Source organism: Pteropus alecto, unplaced genomic scaffold (genome assembly GCF_000325575.1).
Source record: "Pteropus alecto unplaced genomic scaffold, ASM32557v1 scaffold75, whole genome shotgun sequence".
Taxonomy (NCBI): domain Eukaryota; kingdom Metazoa; phylum Chordata; class Mammalia; order Chiroptera; family Pteropodidae; genus Pteropus; species Pteropus alecto.
The window spans coordinates 14,026,919-14,046,048 of NW_006440638.1; the positions used below are offsets into that span (position 1 = coordinate 14,026,919).

At 41.1% G+C, this 19,130-nt stretch overlaps 1 protein-coding gene across 14 annotated transcripts in view; it reads left to right on the forward strand.

The window, feature by feature from the left end:
* The first annotated feature begins 12,970 nt into the window (after positions 1–12,970).
* The window catches only part of MAGI1 (membrane associated guanylate kinase, WW and PDZ domain containing 1), a 554,323-nt gene continuing 548,163 nt past the window's right edge, over positions 12,971–19,130 (forward strand). For 10 of the 14 annotated variants that reach the window (XM_025050825.1, XM_025050823.1, XM_025050827.1 and 7 more), the window contains exon 1: positions 12,972–13,901. In XM_025050825.1, the coding sequence (XP_024906593.1) occupies positions 13,589–13,901 (313 nt within the window). In that variant the 5' untranslated portion in view covers positions 12,972–13,588. Of the gene's footprint in view, positions 13,902–19,130 lie in introns of all 14 variants that reach the window. The other 4 variants (XM_025050818.1, XM_025050820.1, XM_015593788.2 and 1 more) reach the window with 1 other exon arrangement.

Sequence of the window (19,130 nt, forward strand, 5' to 3'; positions counted from 1 at the left end):
CCCTTCAATTCTCTCAACTCTGGCCTCTTCTGAATTAGCATTGGCCCCCAGTTGCCATGTCCTGATGGTGGCAAAAATGGTCACCTCTGTTCCAGGCCCTGTAATTGCAACGTCACCACAGAGTCCAGAATGAAAGGAGCTTTTGTCCCAGCATTCCAAGCATAGCGCCCAAGGTCTACCCCAAGAAACCAGCCTGGGGCACCTGTGCAGCACTGAATTGGTGACTGTGACCAGATGAATGAAATAGGCCTATCAGCTGCACCTGGGTTACCAGCTCCTGCCCCGGGGTAGGTGGAGTCTACTTCCCACAGGTGCCCTCAAATGAAAGATGAGGGCTGCTGAGAAGGAGGAAAGGGGGAAGTGGAGGCTGATGAGATAAGCATTAAGTCTGTTACACCAGTATTAAAAGACAAATATGAAGAATTGTCCTCAAAAGGTTGATCTTCAGGCTTACTAAAAAGGATTTGGTGAGATCTCTGCACTTTGGTCCCAGAGTTATGTTACACTATTTTTTCCTCACAGTAAGATATCTTGGCAATCAGTCTACTGGGTGGACAACAGGTATCTTAGGTAACACCACACATATTCTCAAAATAAAAGAACAATATTGTTATCATAGCTTATTCCTCAGCCTCTTTACTACTGTGCAAATGAGCACCCATCCAAGCAGTGCACTTTGGCCTAGTCAGGGTGAGAACAGCACGCTGTCTCATTATGATTAAGGTATAAAGGTGACATATGGATTCTGCTTTTCAGTGGGAGGAGTTCTCCATGGTCATGGTCAGCTTTTATCTATGGTTTTGAAACTGAAACCTCGGCTTTGAATACTGCCAAGTCTACTGGCCTTTTCTAAACCCCAAATCTGGCAGAACCAACTATTCATAAAATACAAACTACAGTTTCATTATTGAGGCTTTCACATGGTTATTAGGTTGCTTGAGATGCCAGCTAGTCAGCCAGCCAGCCAGCAGGCCAAAAATGGGGTTTGCTGCAGACCACACTCTGGGCAGGTGCTAGGAATATAGTAGTAAAGAAGACAGGGTCCCAGCACCCCGCCCCCCGGGGGCTTGCTCCAGTGGAGAAGACACACTGTAAACATATCTACATAACAGTTAAGTAAATACAAATTAGAGCCCCTGTGTGATGATCCCCTGCTCATATCTTCCAGCTTATCATGGATGCCTCCACCCTCATTCTCTGCAAGGTGGATGCCTAGATCTTTGATTTCTTAGAAATAGCCCTGTCCCCTTCCACACCTTTGAACACACACTCTTCCCTTTATAGGAAATGCACCCTAATACCACACAATCTCATTCCTCTTCACCTGGTTGACCTCTCTTTCTTCTTTGGATTTCAGTTTGAACTATGTCTCCTAAGGGAATCCTTCCCTCAGATTTGATCAAGTATCATTCCAGCCCCATCTGTATTTCCCTCTTGGCACCTAGACCCTTCAGAAATAGACATATATTTGGGAGATATTTGATTACTATCTGGCACCCCAGCCAGACTCTCCCATCTCACCTGGTTCGTGAAGTTGAGATCCTTGTCTATTATTTTCACCTTTGTGTTTCCATGCCACACCAAGCACACTCCTACCTCAGGGCCTTTGTCTTTGCATGGAGCCCTATCTCCCAGTGATCCACCTGGTCCACTCTCTCAAATATAAACTTAGTCATGAGGCTCTCCCTGACCTCCGCATACATAATAGTAATCCTTCCTTTGGGCATCACAATCCTTCCTTTTCCTCCTCCACAGCACCTATGCTGTTCAAAGATGTTAGTTTCTTATTTGGGATTTGCTCCACTAAAATGTAAGTTCTGTGAGAACATACCTTTGTCCATTTATTTGACTGTTTTTTTCCCTTCTAGTTCACATGCCTGACAGGTATTAGATGCTCAATAAATATTTATTCAATGAAAGACTGAATCAGTACCTAGTGCTTAGCAAATTGTTAGCACATAACAGATACTCAGAAAATATTTTTGAATGAATGAATGCCTGAATGAAGAAGTATAGATAAAACAAACACAGGGTGTTTAAACTAGTTGAAAGAGTTATATAAGGTATATAGAAGAGGTAAGGGAGTTTCAGGCATTGGACTGTGTTAATCCAATATGTCAAATATAAGTCAAACTTTGTCACAGTTGTGGTAAGACTGGACTGTATAAACAGGGATGAGAACTCTGCTAAACCCTTCACTCCCCAGATATCCATATGACCTACCCTGCTGCTCTTCTGATATCCATATATTCGCTCAGCTGGTAGCTTTTGTCATCTTGCAGTTTCTTGCCAAGAACAAAGATTAAAAGTGTCCCATAGAGAAATGAGCCTCAGAGTTGACCAAGTGGAAGCCAAACCCAGAAGTTATTTTTCAACATTTCTCAACTCCCAGGAAAGCCAGAGAGGAAAAGGAGAAGAGGTTAGAGGGCAGAGTTCTAGAAGTGCCATTCTCTTACTTAGGCTGAGTCATGTGGGTAGAGGAATTATATGTGATATAGAGAGTCCTGTGTATGAACTTTTTGGGAGATGAAATTCCTCTGCCTCTTTATACGTTTTAGATTTTCGGTTACTAATGACACTAAAGGAGCTATATGTTTTTTGTCTGAAGTTGTGTCGGGATTTGCTCCATAAATTACCTAGGAGAATGCCACATGCAAATACAAGAAGAAATAGCAGTCTTGATATTTGTGGTGACAGCTTAGTTATCCTCAAGGGAAAGGGAAGGAGAAGTAGGTCTCTTTGTTCTTAATCAAGTCTTTCCTATCAACTCCTAGGGTCCATAACCATTCTTACTTGGTAACAGGTTGGGACCAGCCTAGAAATTTTAGTAAAAGTAACTTAACATGAATGTTATTATAATATCACATAATAGTTATAGTGGATTGCTATTCTCCTTTGGAAAGTATTTAAAGGCCTGTTCACAGTATCCTTTTCCTGGGATGTAGAAAGCCACATATGGGGATAAAAATATGATTATCTCCCCAACCCTGGATCACTTTTAATGATCACTAGGAATACTAGCAACACTGAATTTACATACAAAGGAGAAAAAGAATGAAGTAACTATTAATTATCATCATCATTATTATGCTAATTGACAACTTATATAAAAAATATTTTATTATAACTACCCTCAATAATGCACAGTTTATGAATGAGGACAGCAAGTCTCAGGAAGGTTATAAACTTGCCTAAGGACATCTAGCCCTTATGTGATAGCACAGGGCTTTCGTCCTAGAGATGACAGTTATGAAAGTCCATGCTCTAGATCAGGATACTATAACTGGGCACTGATACTTCATGTAATATATAAATTTTTTCCTTTGTACGTTATTGTATACCCCAGCACATTCTATGTTATTTTAATATTTCACAATTTTTTAATGGTGTCAGAGTGTTTTTTTTTTAAATTTAGGTAAAATTTACATGACATAAAGTTCACCATTTTAATCATTTTAAGGTATACAATTCAGTGGTATTTAGTATATTAACAATGTTGTGCAACCATCACCACTATTTAGTTCCAGAACATTTTCATCACTCCCAAAGGAAAGCCTGGAACCATTAAGCCGCACTCCCTGTCCCTCTTCTTCCCAGCTCCTGGTAACCACTAACTTACTTTCCTGCTCTATGAATTTGCATATTCCAGACATTTCATATAAATGGGATCATAAATTGTGTGGCCTTTTGTATTCGGCTTCTTTCATATAAAGTCTTGTTTTTAAGGTTCTTCATTCTATTAGCATATATCGCTACTTCACTCCTTTTTATAGCTGAATAATATTCCACCTTTTGTTTATACATTCATCTGTTGATAGATGTTCAGATTGTTTTCACCTTTGGCTATTGTCAATATTTCTGCTATGTACATTCATGCACAAGTTTTTGTTTGTACACCTGTCTTCAATTCTTTGGGTATATATACCTAGGAGTGGAATTGCTGGGTAATAAAGTAGTTCTATGTTTTACTTATTGAAGAACCACCAAACTAGTTTCCACAGTGTCTGCATTATTATATAGTCCCACCAGCAGTGTATAAGGTTCCAGTTTCTTCACATCTGCACCAACTTGCAAATTTCCATTTAAAAAAGAAATTATATCCATTCTAGTGGGTATTTAACAGTAGCATTGAAATTTTGATTTGCATTTCCCTAATGACAGCATTAAACATATTTTCACGTGCTTCAGAATGTTTTTGCAAATAAATTTTTAATTTTAGAGTAGTTTTAGATTTACAGAAAATTAGCAAAGATTATATAACAACATTTTAAGAACGCAATCTCTATATCAAATGTACTAGGAGGCCTCTCTATTCTTCCTATACTTCTTTCACCTTAGGTTTTGAACTTTTTGATAGAGAAATATGTTATCAGAAGAAAACATTATAGTTATTAATGAAGGCTCTGCTACATTGTTTATTTTGCCTACAAAATGGGGTAGATAGTATTACACTGACATTAAAAATTACTAAATGAATGTACATAGCACAGTGATTAATAACATGGTTTTCATCACAAGGGTCTGACTACTGGTTGTATCATCTTAGACAAGATATTTTACCTGTTTGGTCCTCAGTCTCATCTGTAAAATAAAGTAACAATAAAAAAAAATAGCATCTACCTTGCAATATCATTATGAGGATCAAATGAGAAAACTTATTGAAAGTACTTACATATAGTGTTTGGCACTCAATAAATGAGACATATACTTGCTTGCTTTCTTTTTAAAGCACAGAGCAATCACCTAATTTGTCTGTTCCTGTGTTTGGTCAGGATCCACGATGATCATCATTCTATCTCTGCATCCTTCATTCATTCATGCATGCATTATTTATTCTTCAAATATGTATTGGGTCCATGTCATGTGTCAAATTGTGGACAAGAAGCTGAAAAGGTGAGTAGTAGTCAAAATCATAGGTCTAGAAGCAGAGGAACTGAGGATCAAATCCCAACGGCCACTTCCTGGAAGTGTGACTCTGTGCAAGTTACAGTCTTGTTAAATCTCTGTTTCCTCATCTGTAAAATGGGAATACTAATACTCGCTGCCTCACAGAGAGGATTAAATCAATGCATCATCTAAAGCATTTACCAAAGCCCTTATCTGACACAATGAGCACTCACTTAAAGAATGTTAACCATCATTTTCTATTACAGTCATGATTCTGATTAAGACAAAGACAAATTATAGTAAAGATTTAATGAGACAATAAATGAAAGGATTTAAGAATGTATGACATGTTGTAAATATGTCTCAATATAAACATTATTCTTTTTTTGATTTTTTTCAAACATCTAAAAGCGCAAAATCATTCTTAGCTCATTGGTCATAAAGAGGAAGGTTAAGAAATGGATTTGGCTATGAGCCATAACCCCTGGTATAGTGTATCACACATGGAAAGGATGAATAAGGTTTCATGGAACTTTTGTTTCAATTATATACACACACACACACACACACACACACACACACACATATACACACACACACAACACACACACACATACACATATGTGTATGTGTGTATGTGAACTATGTAGTGAAACTAAATGCATTTCTTACTCTGAACAGCAATCAAAAAAGTTTGAAAACACTAACCTAGAGAAGGATCTCAGCTATCTGGAGAGCAGTGTGAAGAAACACCAGCTTGCCTTAGCAAGTGGATTCATAGCTTTGATAGTTTTAAGCTTTAGTGATGTCAATTCAAAACTAAAGTCATAACAAGATGATATGTTAAAATAAAGTTAATAACTGAAAGGGAAATTGGGTCTAGTCTAAAACAGAGTAACCTAAGATTTAAGTTAAAAAGAAGAAAAGAAAAAAGAAATTGTTATCTATTTTTTACTCCTATCACTCAGCTGTGAGTGTTCCCAGCACTCTCAGGATTCTAGAGAAAAGGTCAAAAGATCAAGTTCAAATATCTGAAAAATGCAGATGCTGTGAGTTTGGAAGCAGAAATATTCAAAAGCCCATGCCAGCTTATGCATTCACTAAAGCAGAGGGCTAACTTAATCATTAAAACTGTAGTATCTTTCAACATTTGGCTCAATTCAGCAGTTTCCTGCTGCATGTAAAATGCTTGTGGTACCCAAACTCTGGCATGCTGAATTTCTCAGCCGGAAGTGTCAGGAATGTTCAGAATACAAAGACTTTAAATCTGGGCACAGAATGGTTGCTCTTAACCATTCTGGGTTTGAGTAAGCCTTTCCTCACCTGGGCAACAGGCCATAAAAATAAGTTTAAAATTCTAGAACAGTGCTAAATTTGAAAAGTGAATAATACATTTGGAAGGGGGCAGTCCTTATTTTTCTGGCTATAAGATTTTGTGGGGAATAATTTTCCAGAGATGGCACAGTTCAAGTAGCAAGGTTGCTCAGATTCCAGATTGTTTAATTATCTTGAGTCATTTTCCAAAACTCCACCTAATGTTTGCTGGATCAGCTTTGTGGCAAGACAGAGTTGTGCTTTATGGAACCATATATTCACACTGTGGGTGACTGTAACCATCTGGGAACTCTATGAATGTCTCCAATAAAACACACCTTTGAGTAACATAATGTGATCGTAAAAGTAGAATTTGTCTTTCACTTCTTAAAATACTATTAAAATAAATTAGAGGGGGAGGAAGCAAGAAGTTCTAACAATGGTACCTTTAATTTCTGAAGCCATGTTGGCAAATTACAATGCTCCCTAATGAGATGTCCTCCAGAATCACCCAGGCTCCCTGTCATTGAACTTACCAAACACAATTGAACTTGTCTGTGTTCTTGTCTGAGTAACCAATTAGAATGTAAACTTCTTCCAGAAAAAAAAAAAGTGTGTCTTTTAGTTTTGTACCATAAGTGCCTATTAGGGATTGACAAAATAAGTATTTAATCAACATTTGTTGAACAAACTAATGAATGAAAATAATCTACTAACCATCATGTGCCATCTTAGAATATTTAATTCTTTTTTTCAGTGTAGCCTCAGAGAAACTTAAGATTCGTTTCAGAACATTTGAAATCAATCTTATGTATTTTAACAAACCATCTGTATTAAACGAGTACGACACTTGATTTGGCTTCCTTTATAAGAGGTGCAATCCTGCACTACTGTCAGCTTCAGAATATCTTCAAAATGTCTACCAAAATGTAGGCCAGCCACTGCAGTTTTAATTGAAATCAAACTCCCATGACATTTGAATTCTTGGAATTCCTGGCTAACTGTAGAAAAGGGGACCATGATAAGAGCCTGCAGAGGAACCACCTTGGCGAGGTGTCCCTGCATTGTCCCAAGTCCACATATACTTGCTCTGCCAGGCTTTGGTCAGGCAGCTGATGATGTTGTGACTTACTTATGTTTATGGTCAAAGCCACTGAAAAGTAGGCAAATTCTACCTCTACTCTCAACAAGTGAAACTGAAAGCTGTAATACAGACTGTAATTTTTCTGATTGCTTTTTCAATCTGTTAGTGAACGTCTCCTTCCTTCTGACATTGCTAAACCTGAATGATGTAAGTCAGCTTCTTAGGGCTATATTTCCTGGCTGTCTGGAGAAGGCCAATCTGTATGAGATAGGAGACAGTGAGGGCAACAGAGCAAAATAGAACTAAGAGATGGAGAGATAGAAAGCTGAGGGCATCTCTTGAGCCTCTTCATCTAGCCATGCTAGTTTCACCTCCAGTATTACTAGTAATATGGGGTACTATATTCCCTTTTTTGCTTAAGCTAGTTCAGTTGGATTTCTACCACTGGTAACCAAAAACCCTAATACAAATAATTACTTTAGCCCCAATCGGAATCCTAAATGATTATTAACAGGGCATTGGTTAAAAATATTTTGAAGCATTCAAAGAGTGGAATATTATTGAGCTATTGAAAGTGATAAATACAGGTCTACATTTACAAATAAGAAATGAATGATATATTGGTGAAAAGGGATTAAAAGAATTGGTTTGTTTCATAAATTAGCTATACATCCCAAAAGGAGAGAGAGAGAGAGAGAGAGAGAGAGACAGACAGACAGACAGACAGACAGACAGACAGACTGTGTGTCATACTGTGTGTGTGTGTGTGTGTGTGTGTGTGTGTGTGTGTGTATTTGTATTGACCAAAGTCTAGGAGGAGATACATCCAAATGTAAAAAGTGGTTATCTCTTGGTAATAGAATTTCAAATGTCTTAATTTAATGTTGCCTTTTTATTTATCTATTTTTTAAATTGTTCTGTAAAAACATATCAATATAGTATTTTTTTAAATACTGGCATTCTTTGTTTCAATGTGTATTTTCCTCTTCTCTCATTTAGTTCTGTTTTAGTGCAGTAAATTATTAAAGATATACAATAAGGAAGAAGAGAGTGAACATGTTCAATAATAAAATCCTGTATTAATTAAGCATCTGTCATGTTCATATTATTATATTTTCATAGAGTTGGTGGGAGAGGGAATAAAAGAGATACAAATGTCTGTAATCAATAAAATGCAAATGTTCTATTTCCAAAAAAATTAACAATATCAACAGATATTTTCAACAGGATTATGTGGGATAACATTCTAGTTTGGGATTCTTAGTGTTTTATATGGCTGAATCATTTGGGAAATTTCAGGGGAGAGTCCCATAATAAATTCTTGGGTTTCTGGAACTATCATTGAATTTCAAGTCTTCTAATTCCCAATATTCATTTTTCCCATGGAAGTGAACCACTACAGTAGCCAGGATTAAACTCTCTTTCTAGAGTTCCTTCTCTGGGGTATTAAACTAATAATTCACATGTGATATCTTGAAAGGTTACAAGAATTAACTATTTGTTCTTACCTATCTGAAAGTACTAAAAGGAGAAATACTATGGTCAGAGAAAACCACCCATCTGCCTCCCTGGAAGGAAAAGAACAAGTTATCAAGTGACTCATTAAAGTGCCACTGGGAGATGACTAAGAAAATGGCCCTCACTGCCATTTACCTTCCATCTGAACTAATGGTTTAAACTTCTTCTGTTGCTTTAAATCGCCTGTTTGGAGTCAGTAACTACTGAATATGTACAAAGTATTTATATTGATATCTATAAAATATGCCTCTTGATAACATTTTTCAGAAATTAAAAGATAACCAATTTATATGTTCTTCTTTGCCCCACAGCTGACCAACTTATTTCCCATCCTGACATTTTCAGAAAAATGAGGTAAAATACCACTTTAGACTGCAATTATAAATTTCTTTAATCACAACTGGAAAACTTTGGGAAGAGATGTATTAGGGAAAAAGAGAAGAAATGCACATTTTATATTCGTGGTTTATCCCACTTCCCCTTAGTGGAACTAACTATATGAAAATAAGATCTGAATTTGTGCAGAGTTTGTATTACAGTTTAGTTCTCATCTGAATCTACTGTGTTTATTAAGAAGTTCATTGTTGAAATGCTAATGCAATAATGATATAAGGATGTTTGGCACATCACTGTATCACAGCGCATAGACCTCTAAACACTTTGGAAATGTTTGCAAAATAATTTTTACATTCCGGTAAATTATTCAATCTTCAGAGCTCACAGATGCGGGACAGGAGATTGGACTCCGGAGTAGAACACTGTATTCCTTCAGATTAAAGGGATGAGATAGGAGGGTGACTTAATTAGTGTGCCTATACTATGTGGCAGAGTCAGGAGCCCCCAAAACGCTGTTACCCAAATTTGCTAAATGACAGGTGGCCACATCCTGCACTCTCCTAGTGCGGTGGTCTGAGCATGGGCTTTGGGTCATGCCTCTAGGTTGACATCCTAGCTTTATCACTTCTAAGCTTTTGAACAAGTTTCTTTACTTCCTTAGTTTCACTTTCCTCAATTGTAAAATCAAGGTCATTCATGGAAAATCAAGGCCATACCTACTTCACAAAGTTGTGATGATTAAATAAAATAATGTACATAATTATCCTGGCACACATGTTAGGCCTCAAAGTTAGGTATTTTAGAGTATTATATTCCCAATTGGAATGTATTACCAAAGTCATAGCCTAAGTGGGAGAAGCTAGAGCACTAGGATCTCACTTTACATCTCTTCATGAAAAATCTACTTCAAAGTGAGATAACTGTAAGCTCTTTCAAGAAAATGATCTATAACACCTTGGTTCTAGCCACCAAATCTAAATAGGCTTTGTATTAAAGGTCACATAGTATGCAGTTTAATGTCACACTTCATCCATTTCTTCAAGTATTCAATCAACAAGTACGTATGGTGAACATTCCACACAAGGCATGCGTTTAGGTGCTGAGGATTCAGTTTGGATAGAATAGGTGATTCTTGCCCTGAAGTTGCTTCCAGTCTGGGACATAGGAACTGAAGCAGGTGAGAGACTAGACAAAAAGGGTAAGAGGAAGAGAATTTGGGAACACCATAAACTTAGTGCCTGGAAATTGGCAGTCTTAGCTGCTTTGGAGGTTCAAAATACTTATGTCTTTGGATTATAAGACACTTTTTTATATGTCTCTCCACCCTGCCCTCTGTACCCTCAGGTGTCCCTTCTTTTCTTGGGGTTATGCCACATCTAAAATCCGAAGTGTGCTAAATTCCAAGTTCTTTCCTGTTCTCAGTTACAACCCACCTGGAATCCTGGAAAGGAAAGATGGTGCAATGGAAGGAATCACAAATACTTGGTCCTATCCATCCTTTGGACTCCTCTAGGTGGGGAGCCAGAATCCAATGGTGAGGTAGGGAGGAAATCACTAATTCTAGGCAGATGGAGGAATGCTTGGCAAACAATCAGACTGCTAGAATATGGAGTGGGGAAGCAGGGAAACACACAAGGTAAAGCTTACTAGTGATTTATTCGTAGGGGAATCTGTGACTCCACTCTAAGGTGGTATGCAAAAATGAGTATTTTTGTGGGGAGATTCTTTCAAAAAATACTCGTGCGTTAATTAGGTACCAGGCACTGTTTTAGGAACTGCAAATATATCAATAAACCTAACTGCCAAAGTTCTCTGCCACCCCTAGAGCTTACACTCTAGAGGAAAATGTGGACCACAGGATTATACTCCAAAAGGGTCTGATATAAAAAATGCTTAGGAATCAAGATGCTGGACCTCTGGTCCTCAATATTATGTACCAGCACCACTTAAGGGGAACCTTAAATGTCCTGAGGTTCTGATGGGCTGGATTGTTGCTTGTGCTTGGGAAGGAACATTTTGAAACTCCCACTCATTTTGATCCAGTCAAGTTTGAAATATACTGATTGCTTCTGAGAAAAGAGGATGGAGATGAAGTTTCCCTTACTAAGAACCAAGGGAAATTGGCTGCCTCCTTCTTTTACAAATACTACAAGGCAATGGGATTTTCAGTTCTGGAAATCCCAAGAGAAAAGCATTGACATTTTTCCGTATTTTTATTAGCTTAGATAGTACTCTCCAAATAGTGCTTTAAAATATTTAAATGTATTCTTATATATTTTAAGCTTTAGGAATGAGAGGAGAAATTATCATCGTCATGTAACTTGAAACCCCAAATGATTTCCCAATTCTTTCTCCAAATACTAATACTAGTAATAACAGTATAAGTTTTCATTATACTCCACTTTACAAGTATTCAGTTTACAAGCTGAGCACTTTACAAGTATTCGCCCATGTCATATTCCCTAGAACCTTGTGGGGTACTGTTATTCTCAATAGGGGAAAAACTAAGGCTCAGAAGGGTTACGGAGCTTGCTCAAAGTCACACAGAAATTGGACCAGTGAGACCCTAAACCCAGAGGCCGCATCTCAACCCTGGGAGCTGCGGCATCCCATCCTTTCTGAGTCTCTTCCGCTCACTTCCCTTACTAAGCACTTAGAATCTCGCCTGTGACTAAAGATGAGCAAACAAGATATAAGTCACTGACGAAGAAAAATTGCTTGGGAGACTACCGCACAGGCGGATTTCGGAGTATTCGGGGAGGGAATCCTTCCTGGTGCAGGGTCTTTCTGTCGGCAGCTCCGGAGCTCTTTCCTAAACCTAGACGGGACAGCTGCTCCGTCTACCCCCGCCCCTGGGCGGCGCCAGAGGCGGCACGAACCTTCGGGCTGCGCATGGCGAGAGGTGTCTGCCGCACCCACACCCCCGCGGGCGCCAGGACTCGGGTGCAGATCCCAGACGCTGGGGTGATCTTTATCTCCTGGCCCCAGGGCAGGGCCGCAGGCTTCGCGGCTCAGCCAGGAACTGGAGCCCGGCACAGATGACTGACTCCAGAAGTCTTTGCTGGAAGGGCAGTTAAAAAGCCCTTTTAGGTTGAAGACCCGAAACCCCTCTAACCTTATTGATTTCTTTCTATTGATTTCTCGGCTATAGTTTTCTCTGTGTACTAAAAAGTTGCCCCCAAAGTTCCAGGGTGTGGGTATGCGTGTATGTAGGGGGAGCGTGTGTCACTCACGGGGATCCCAGTTGGGAGGCTTAGGGGATCCTCACCGTCCACCTACTCAGGGCCCCAGAGACGCAGGCAAGCCCTGCTCCAGGACCCAAATGCACAGAGGCAGTGCAGTTGCAAGCGGGGAGCAGACCGCTGCCTCCGGGTCAGGCATAAGGGTATTAGAGGGAAATGCAGCAGGGGTGGGGTGGGGCGCAGGCGGCGGACAAGCTGGGTTAGGTGACTCACAGCGTGGCCTGTCACTGGCCGAGGGCGATTAAGAGGCTTAGGCCGGCGTAAGTGCGTGAGTGTGCGTGAGTGTGAGGCGAGGGTGAATGTGAGTCTCCCCAACCCCCACCAGTTTGAAATGGTTTTAAAATGCTAGATTGCCCATGTTTCAAAAGTTGCAAACAGTTGGAGTAAAACACGTGAGCGTCCCCCTAGCTTCAAAGAGATTTGCTGCGTCTAGGGCACTGAAAGAAAAGAAGTAATAAGAGGGGCATAGGAAAGGGGGTAACTTGCCTTCTCCCGGAAGGTCGGTTTTAGGACCCAACGGGAAGCACATTGGAATCTCTCCCTTCGGGGAGGAGAGGTGGGGCGGGCCGGCCGGCGGCGACCACGGGGCGCATGCGCGCGCGTTTTCTCTCGCCGGCCGCTGCGCTCGGCCGCGCGGAATAGAATGAACTGTAACAAAACAAGCAGAGCCTTTGTATCTGCTTAAAGGGGCCGCAGGCACTTCCCTCCTGTCTCCCCCACCCCCGCTCCGCTTCAGCGTCTCCAGGGCTCCCAGCAACTGTCTGGAAGGGCTTCCCTCACCCTCAGGAACAGCCCGCCAGCGAGGAAAGGCGAACCAGGCGGGAGGTAAAGAGGAGATTCCGCATCTCTAAGAGGCAAGGAAGGAAGGAAGGAAGGAAAAAAATAACCCAAGCGGCACAGAGTGGACTCTGGTCTGGGAGAGCACGGTCGGGCGCCGGAACGTGGACCAAGAAGCACTGGAATGCAAACAAAGCTCGCGGGCGCCTGTGCAGGGCTCGCGGGGAAGCCCAGAAAGTTTGTTTTATGATGGCTTGAGTGCGCGAGTGTGTTCAGGGGAGCGAGGCTGCCAAGTTTCTCTCTCCCGTTGCGTTATTTGGGGGGAGATGGCTCTCCCATGAACGAGCGGTGGCTTGGGGGCTCGTGCTGTGGGGGGCACCTGTCTCTCATTTTATTATTTTTTTGGGGGGTAGGAGAGGTGTAACTCGTCATGTCGAAAGTGATCCAGAAGAAGAATCACTGGACTAGCAAGGTTCACGAATGCACCGTGAAGCGGGGACCCCAGGGCGAGCTGGGGGTGACGGTGCTGGGGGGCGCGGAGAACGGGGAGTTTCCGTATGTTGGAGCGGTGGCAGCGTTGGAGGCGACGGGGCTTCCCGGCGGCGGCGAGGGCCCTAGGCTGGGCGAGGGGGAGCTGCTTCTGGAGGTGCAGGGGATCCGGGTGTCCGGCTTGCCCCGCTATGACGTGCTGGGAGTCATCGACAGCTGCAAGGAGGCCGTCACCTTCAAAGCCGTCAGACAAGGTAAGACGGGACGCGCCTCTGAGAGGCACCGAGAAAAGGGCAGCGGCCTGCGCATTGACCGCTATCCCCCACCCCGCATCCCCCAGATCTAGATTTCCCGCTTTCCTCCTGCGAGCGCAGTTTACAGGGGAAATTGAGGCCGTGCGCCCTGTGGTGGTGAAATACACAAAGTTGTAGAGAGATTGCGGGTTGTTTGCCCACCTGCGTTAGAAAGAAGGGTTTGGATTTGCGTTGGGAAACAGAGAGACTTTTCGCAGGCCTGATTTGCCAACCTGTTATTTCAGCCACCAAGTACAGCGCAGCTTCGCCTGCATCTGGAGGAGAGTTGGGGGACCGAGGCTGGGGCAAAGTGGAGGCTCTCCTGGCTCCTTGGGGGAGTGATGCAGCAGGGCGGTGCTGCGTTCTTTTGCCACTTGTCTATTTCCAGACCTAGAGAATGGGTATGAACTAGGAGAGGGTTTGTGGTTATTGGATCTCCTCCATCAGAAAATCGCCGTTACCCCGCAACCCTCCAGGTGGGTTGGGGGCGCCGGAGGAACCTCTTAAGCCGGCCGCCTGAAGATCCTGTATTCACCCCACAGCTGGATGACGCATGTCTACACCGTTCCGCTCAGCACCAGGCTTGGCGGGGGGGCTGGGGGGAGGAAAAGGAGGGGTATTTCTCTCTCAGCGCGAATCAAGCCCAAGTGTACGCAGCCACCAGCATCACCACCGTCACCATCACCAACATCATTACTGATGATGGTAATGATAGCTACTCTTCATTCTTAGCTTACTACGTGCCAGACTCTGTGTAAAATGCTTCCCTTGCACTATCTTGTTGTGATTCACAACAATTCTGAGGAGTGAGTTGTACTTATAAACCCCATGTTGCAGATAAGAAAACTGGGACTGACATTGGTTAAGTTACTTGCCCCAGGTCACACAGATATCAAAATGAGGGTTTGAGCCCTTGCTACAGAGCCTTAAGTACTGAGGAGGAAGAAATGGGGGCCTGACTCTTGTGAACTCATGAGGAGGGGGTAGAAGCAAATTCTCAGAAGCCTGTAGGGGAGTGATGACCTCTTTGATGGTTGCTAGTGGTGGGAAGTCTCTTACATCTCAAGTGGTGCAAGCAAGGGGTTGTCCTGTCCAACAGAAAAGGACTCGATTTCCTTAAAGAGATCCCTTGTATTACCAAGTGCCATGACACACTTTCTCTCTCCCTTAAAAGCACTAGAGGAGGTGGCAAAGTTGAATGTGGTAAAAAGTTCCCATGTGTGCATGCTGTTCTGGAAGGGCAACAGCAGCTGGAGGAATGTGTCAAAGGAAAAAAGGGCTGGGTTGGTTTAGGCTGATCCTCTCTTAGAAACAGGCCTGTTGCAGATGAAACAGAGGAGGGGGCCAGGGAAAATAGACCGGCTTTTTAGTTTTGGGAACCGAGGGGCAGACACTTAGTTATGGAAAGCTTCTTCCATTTATGTCCACATCTTCCACTTGGACACCTCCTCCAGAAAGCCTTCTAGCATCCAGCTAGATAGAACAAATCCTTTCTTCTCTGGGATCCCCTAAATGTGTACCTTGTGGTTTTTTTACTTATTCCAAACTGTGAATTAGATATCTCCCCTCATTACCATAGAAGGTGGTAAGCTTACTAAAGGGAGAGACTGTGTTTCCTTCATTAAACATCTCCCCAGGCTTTGCTTGAGGACCAATGCAGAGCCAGACCTGAGAATGTGTCCTCATCTCTACACTAGCTTTCTTGAGGGTATTGCATAAGCTAATAAGTGGAAAGTATGCGGAACAGTGCCTGACACTCAATAGTAACTGCTCAATAAAGATGAGCTATTATTGTTATATTTAAATCGAATGTGAGCAGTTATTTATTTCTAAGCCTAGCTTTTAGTGTCAGGAACATGTATTTATTAATTTAATGACAGTACCTAGATTATCATGACTTGATAAAACTGTAGAAAAAATACTGTGTCAAAGCATTTGATGGGACTAGCTCCAGGTCTCAGTTCAGGGGCATTTTGGAGAAAGGGATGGAGGAAGGACAGCCAAGGGTACCATTTACTGGTGTCTAATGGGTCTTGTGTGGGAGCTTTTTCAGCGTGCAAGATGCTGCATGTGGTTGAACCTCTTCCTCCTACCAGTTTTCAAAGATCCTGGAGGCATTGTCCCAGGGCTGCCTAATCATGGATTTTAGAAAGGGTTGGTCAAATAATCAAGCAGGGGTGTGTGTGTGTGTGTGTGTGTGTGTGTGTGTGTGTGTGTGTGTGTAAATCTACTTGTTCTCCTTGTAGTGGGATAGAATAAAGATGTGAATGGGGACACTAGAATGGCCTGGAATCCACTACAAAGTGAAAGCTACTGTTTCATATGATAATTACATGGGCATAGTTAGTCTTCTAATGTCTTCATTATAGAAAAATGGCACTAGAAAGCATTTCACTGGTCTTCGGTTCCCTATTTATATCGAGAATATGATTTAAATTATATGACCGAATGGCTCTTATTGTGTCTTCATTACTGTGTTTTAAACATATTCGATAGGCTCATACTTACTATATGGTAAAGGAAAATGTTACTTTTGTGTTGTCTGTACCCTGAACTAGCCACTCCCAGGAACATGGGTCACTCTAGGTGCTGTCTGCATGAAAATGTCACGGTTTTCTTGTGGGAGAAAATTCTGCTGTTTCTATTTCACGCCGGCTCTCTGGAAAGATGCACAGACAAAAATAGTCTATAGCAAATGGTATTATATGAAGCAGGACTGGATTGTGAAGGAATCAAGGTAAATGGATCTACCAGGTTGGAGTTAGTTCATTTTATCACCAAGTGCCTAACAAAATTTACATATACATATGTATGCTATATAAAATGTGTTATTTTCTCTATATAATAAAGCATATATGTATACTTTATAAGTATATATTTATCTATAGTAAAATGCACAGATCTTAAGGATATAGTTTGATGAGTTTTGACCAGTGCATATACTTCTATTATATTCACCCAAATCAAAATATAGATCATTTCCATCAACTCAGAAATTTCCCTCCTATCCCTTTCTAGTCATTTTCCCCCGTCTCCTCCAGAGGCAAAGGCTGTTTGTTTGGTTTCTTTCACCATGGATTAGTTTTGTCTATTATTGAAGTTCATATGGATGAAATAGTGCAGTATGTGTTTCTTTGTGTCTGGCTTTTTTTATTCAAAATATTTTGGAGATTTTGTATTGTGTGTGCACCATTGTTCTTTTTTATTGTTGAGTAGTATTCCATTATATACATATACCAGTTTTTTTAGTTTTGTTCGTCAGTGGACATTTGGACTTTATGATTTATTGGCCATTGAACAATAGGTATATGAATAACTATATGAACAAAGCTGCTCTAAATATACCAATCGCTCCACATCTTTGCCGATCTTAGATCTTGTCTTTTGAATTTTAGCCATTCTAGCATATGTGAAAAAAGAAAAGAGTTATTAAGGGAACTTTGCTATAGGAAGTAGTTAGTATTTACTAAGGACTTGCTTTAGAATGTGCCAGGCCCTTGGCTAAGTTAGTACTTTCTTTCATTCTTTATTCCTTATACTGGGACTCAGATGTTAGAAATTGAGGTCCAGAGAGTTTGGGTGGCTTTTCCTAGGGTCATACACAGCTGCTTGGAACTCAGCTGTGTTGGTCTCCAAAACTCATACTATTCTTGGGTCAGTGGGTCTCAAAGTAGGGTCCCCAGATCAGTGGCATTATTATAGCCTGGGAACTGGTTAGATATGCAAATTCTCAGGCTTCCACTTACCGCTACTGATTCTGAAACTCGTGGGGATGGAGCCTGTGGGGTACTTTTAACATGCCCTCAGGTGATGCTGATGCATGCTTAATTTTGAGAACTACTGTCCTAGGGTGTCAACTGACCTTGAGAATGTTGCATCAGATGAGGCAGGTGACCTGGGTTCTAGTTCTGCCAGCTAACATTGTCATCTCTGGCAAGTCACCCTCTTTGGACCTAAGTTTCTTCATGCCAGAAATAAGTGGACGTGCACTCAAAATACAGCAATTCCATGAATAATGCAGACTCCAGAAGTTTAAAATGGTGTGATTGTAGTTTCCCAAACTGGTAATATTATAGGTCATGCTTACATATTTTTGTAGGTGAATTTTGTGGTTTTGTAAATTACTCAGGAACCAAAACTGTCCCTCCACTTTTTTTTTGAGATGGAATGGAGACAATAAATAAGACACAATATAAAAACCACAATACCACTACCAGGCCTTTCCCTCACGGTAATGAGGGAATTATGACCGCATACAATTGAATATAGTTCTTTGTGCCCTTCTTTGTTTTATTTTGATCTTATGTGTTTATTTTGACCAATTGGAATATGTTACAACAGTTCTGTAACAGAATAATTCTGTTCTTATTTTAAAACAGTGCGTGGTCTTTCTTGGTTTCCCACAAATTCTGCTTCAGGATCTCTGGGCTTGCTTTTTCTTTTCCCCTACATGGTCACAATATTGACTCCTCTCCTCAGTATCGCTTGGAAGAGAACTTCATTGAGCTCTTCATCTGGTGGTGTGTTGCTAAATGCTTAACAACCAAATTCTGGTAAAGGGGTGACCCTGATTCGTAGTATAGCTAGAGTAGGGAAGAGATGCATATAATCAGTTCTCCAGAGCCAGTATGAGCTGGCCCCAGCACTCCACTGACTCTATTTAAGATAGTTCGGTGAGCCATGTGCCATCCCCTCATCCTGTTTTGTTGTCTTCATAGTCTTGTCACAATTTCACATTATCTTATGTTTCTTCTTTACAGTTTGTCTTTCCTTCCACTAGAATGTAAGGTCCTTGAAAACAAGCAGCTTTACCCACTTGTTCACCCATCTATTTCTCAGTGCCTAAAATAGTACCTGGCAGATCATAGGTGCTCACTAAAGTTTGTTGGATGCGTGAATGAATTTTCCCAGTGTTGCTTCTTACTCAGGCGATGAGTTCAGACTAGACCATCTTCAACATCTTTCCCCCTTTTCTCCCTATTCATCTTTTATTTCTTCTCATTTGGATCATAATATGTTCATTTTCTCATCACCAGATCTTTCATTCAGCTGGTTTCCTGTATCTAATAATTTATACTGAGCTATAAATGAATGAATGAATGAATGAATGAATGGCTAAAAAAGCTTAATGAATTATATTTAAGTATTTCTGCCTGTTGACTCTAACTGGAGTTTAAGAAGTGAAATTTT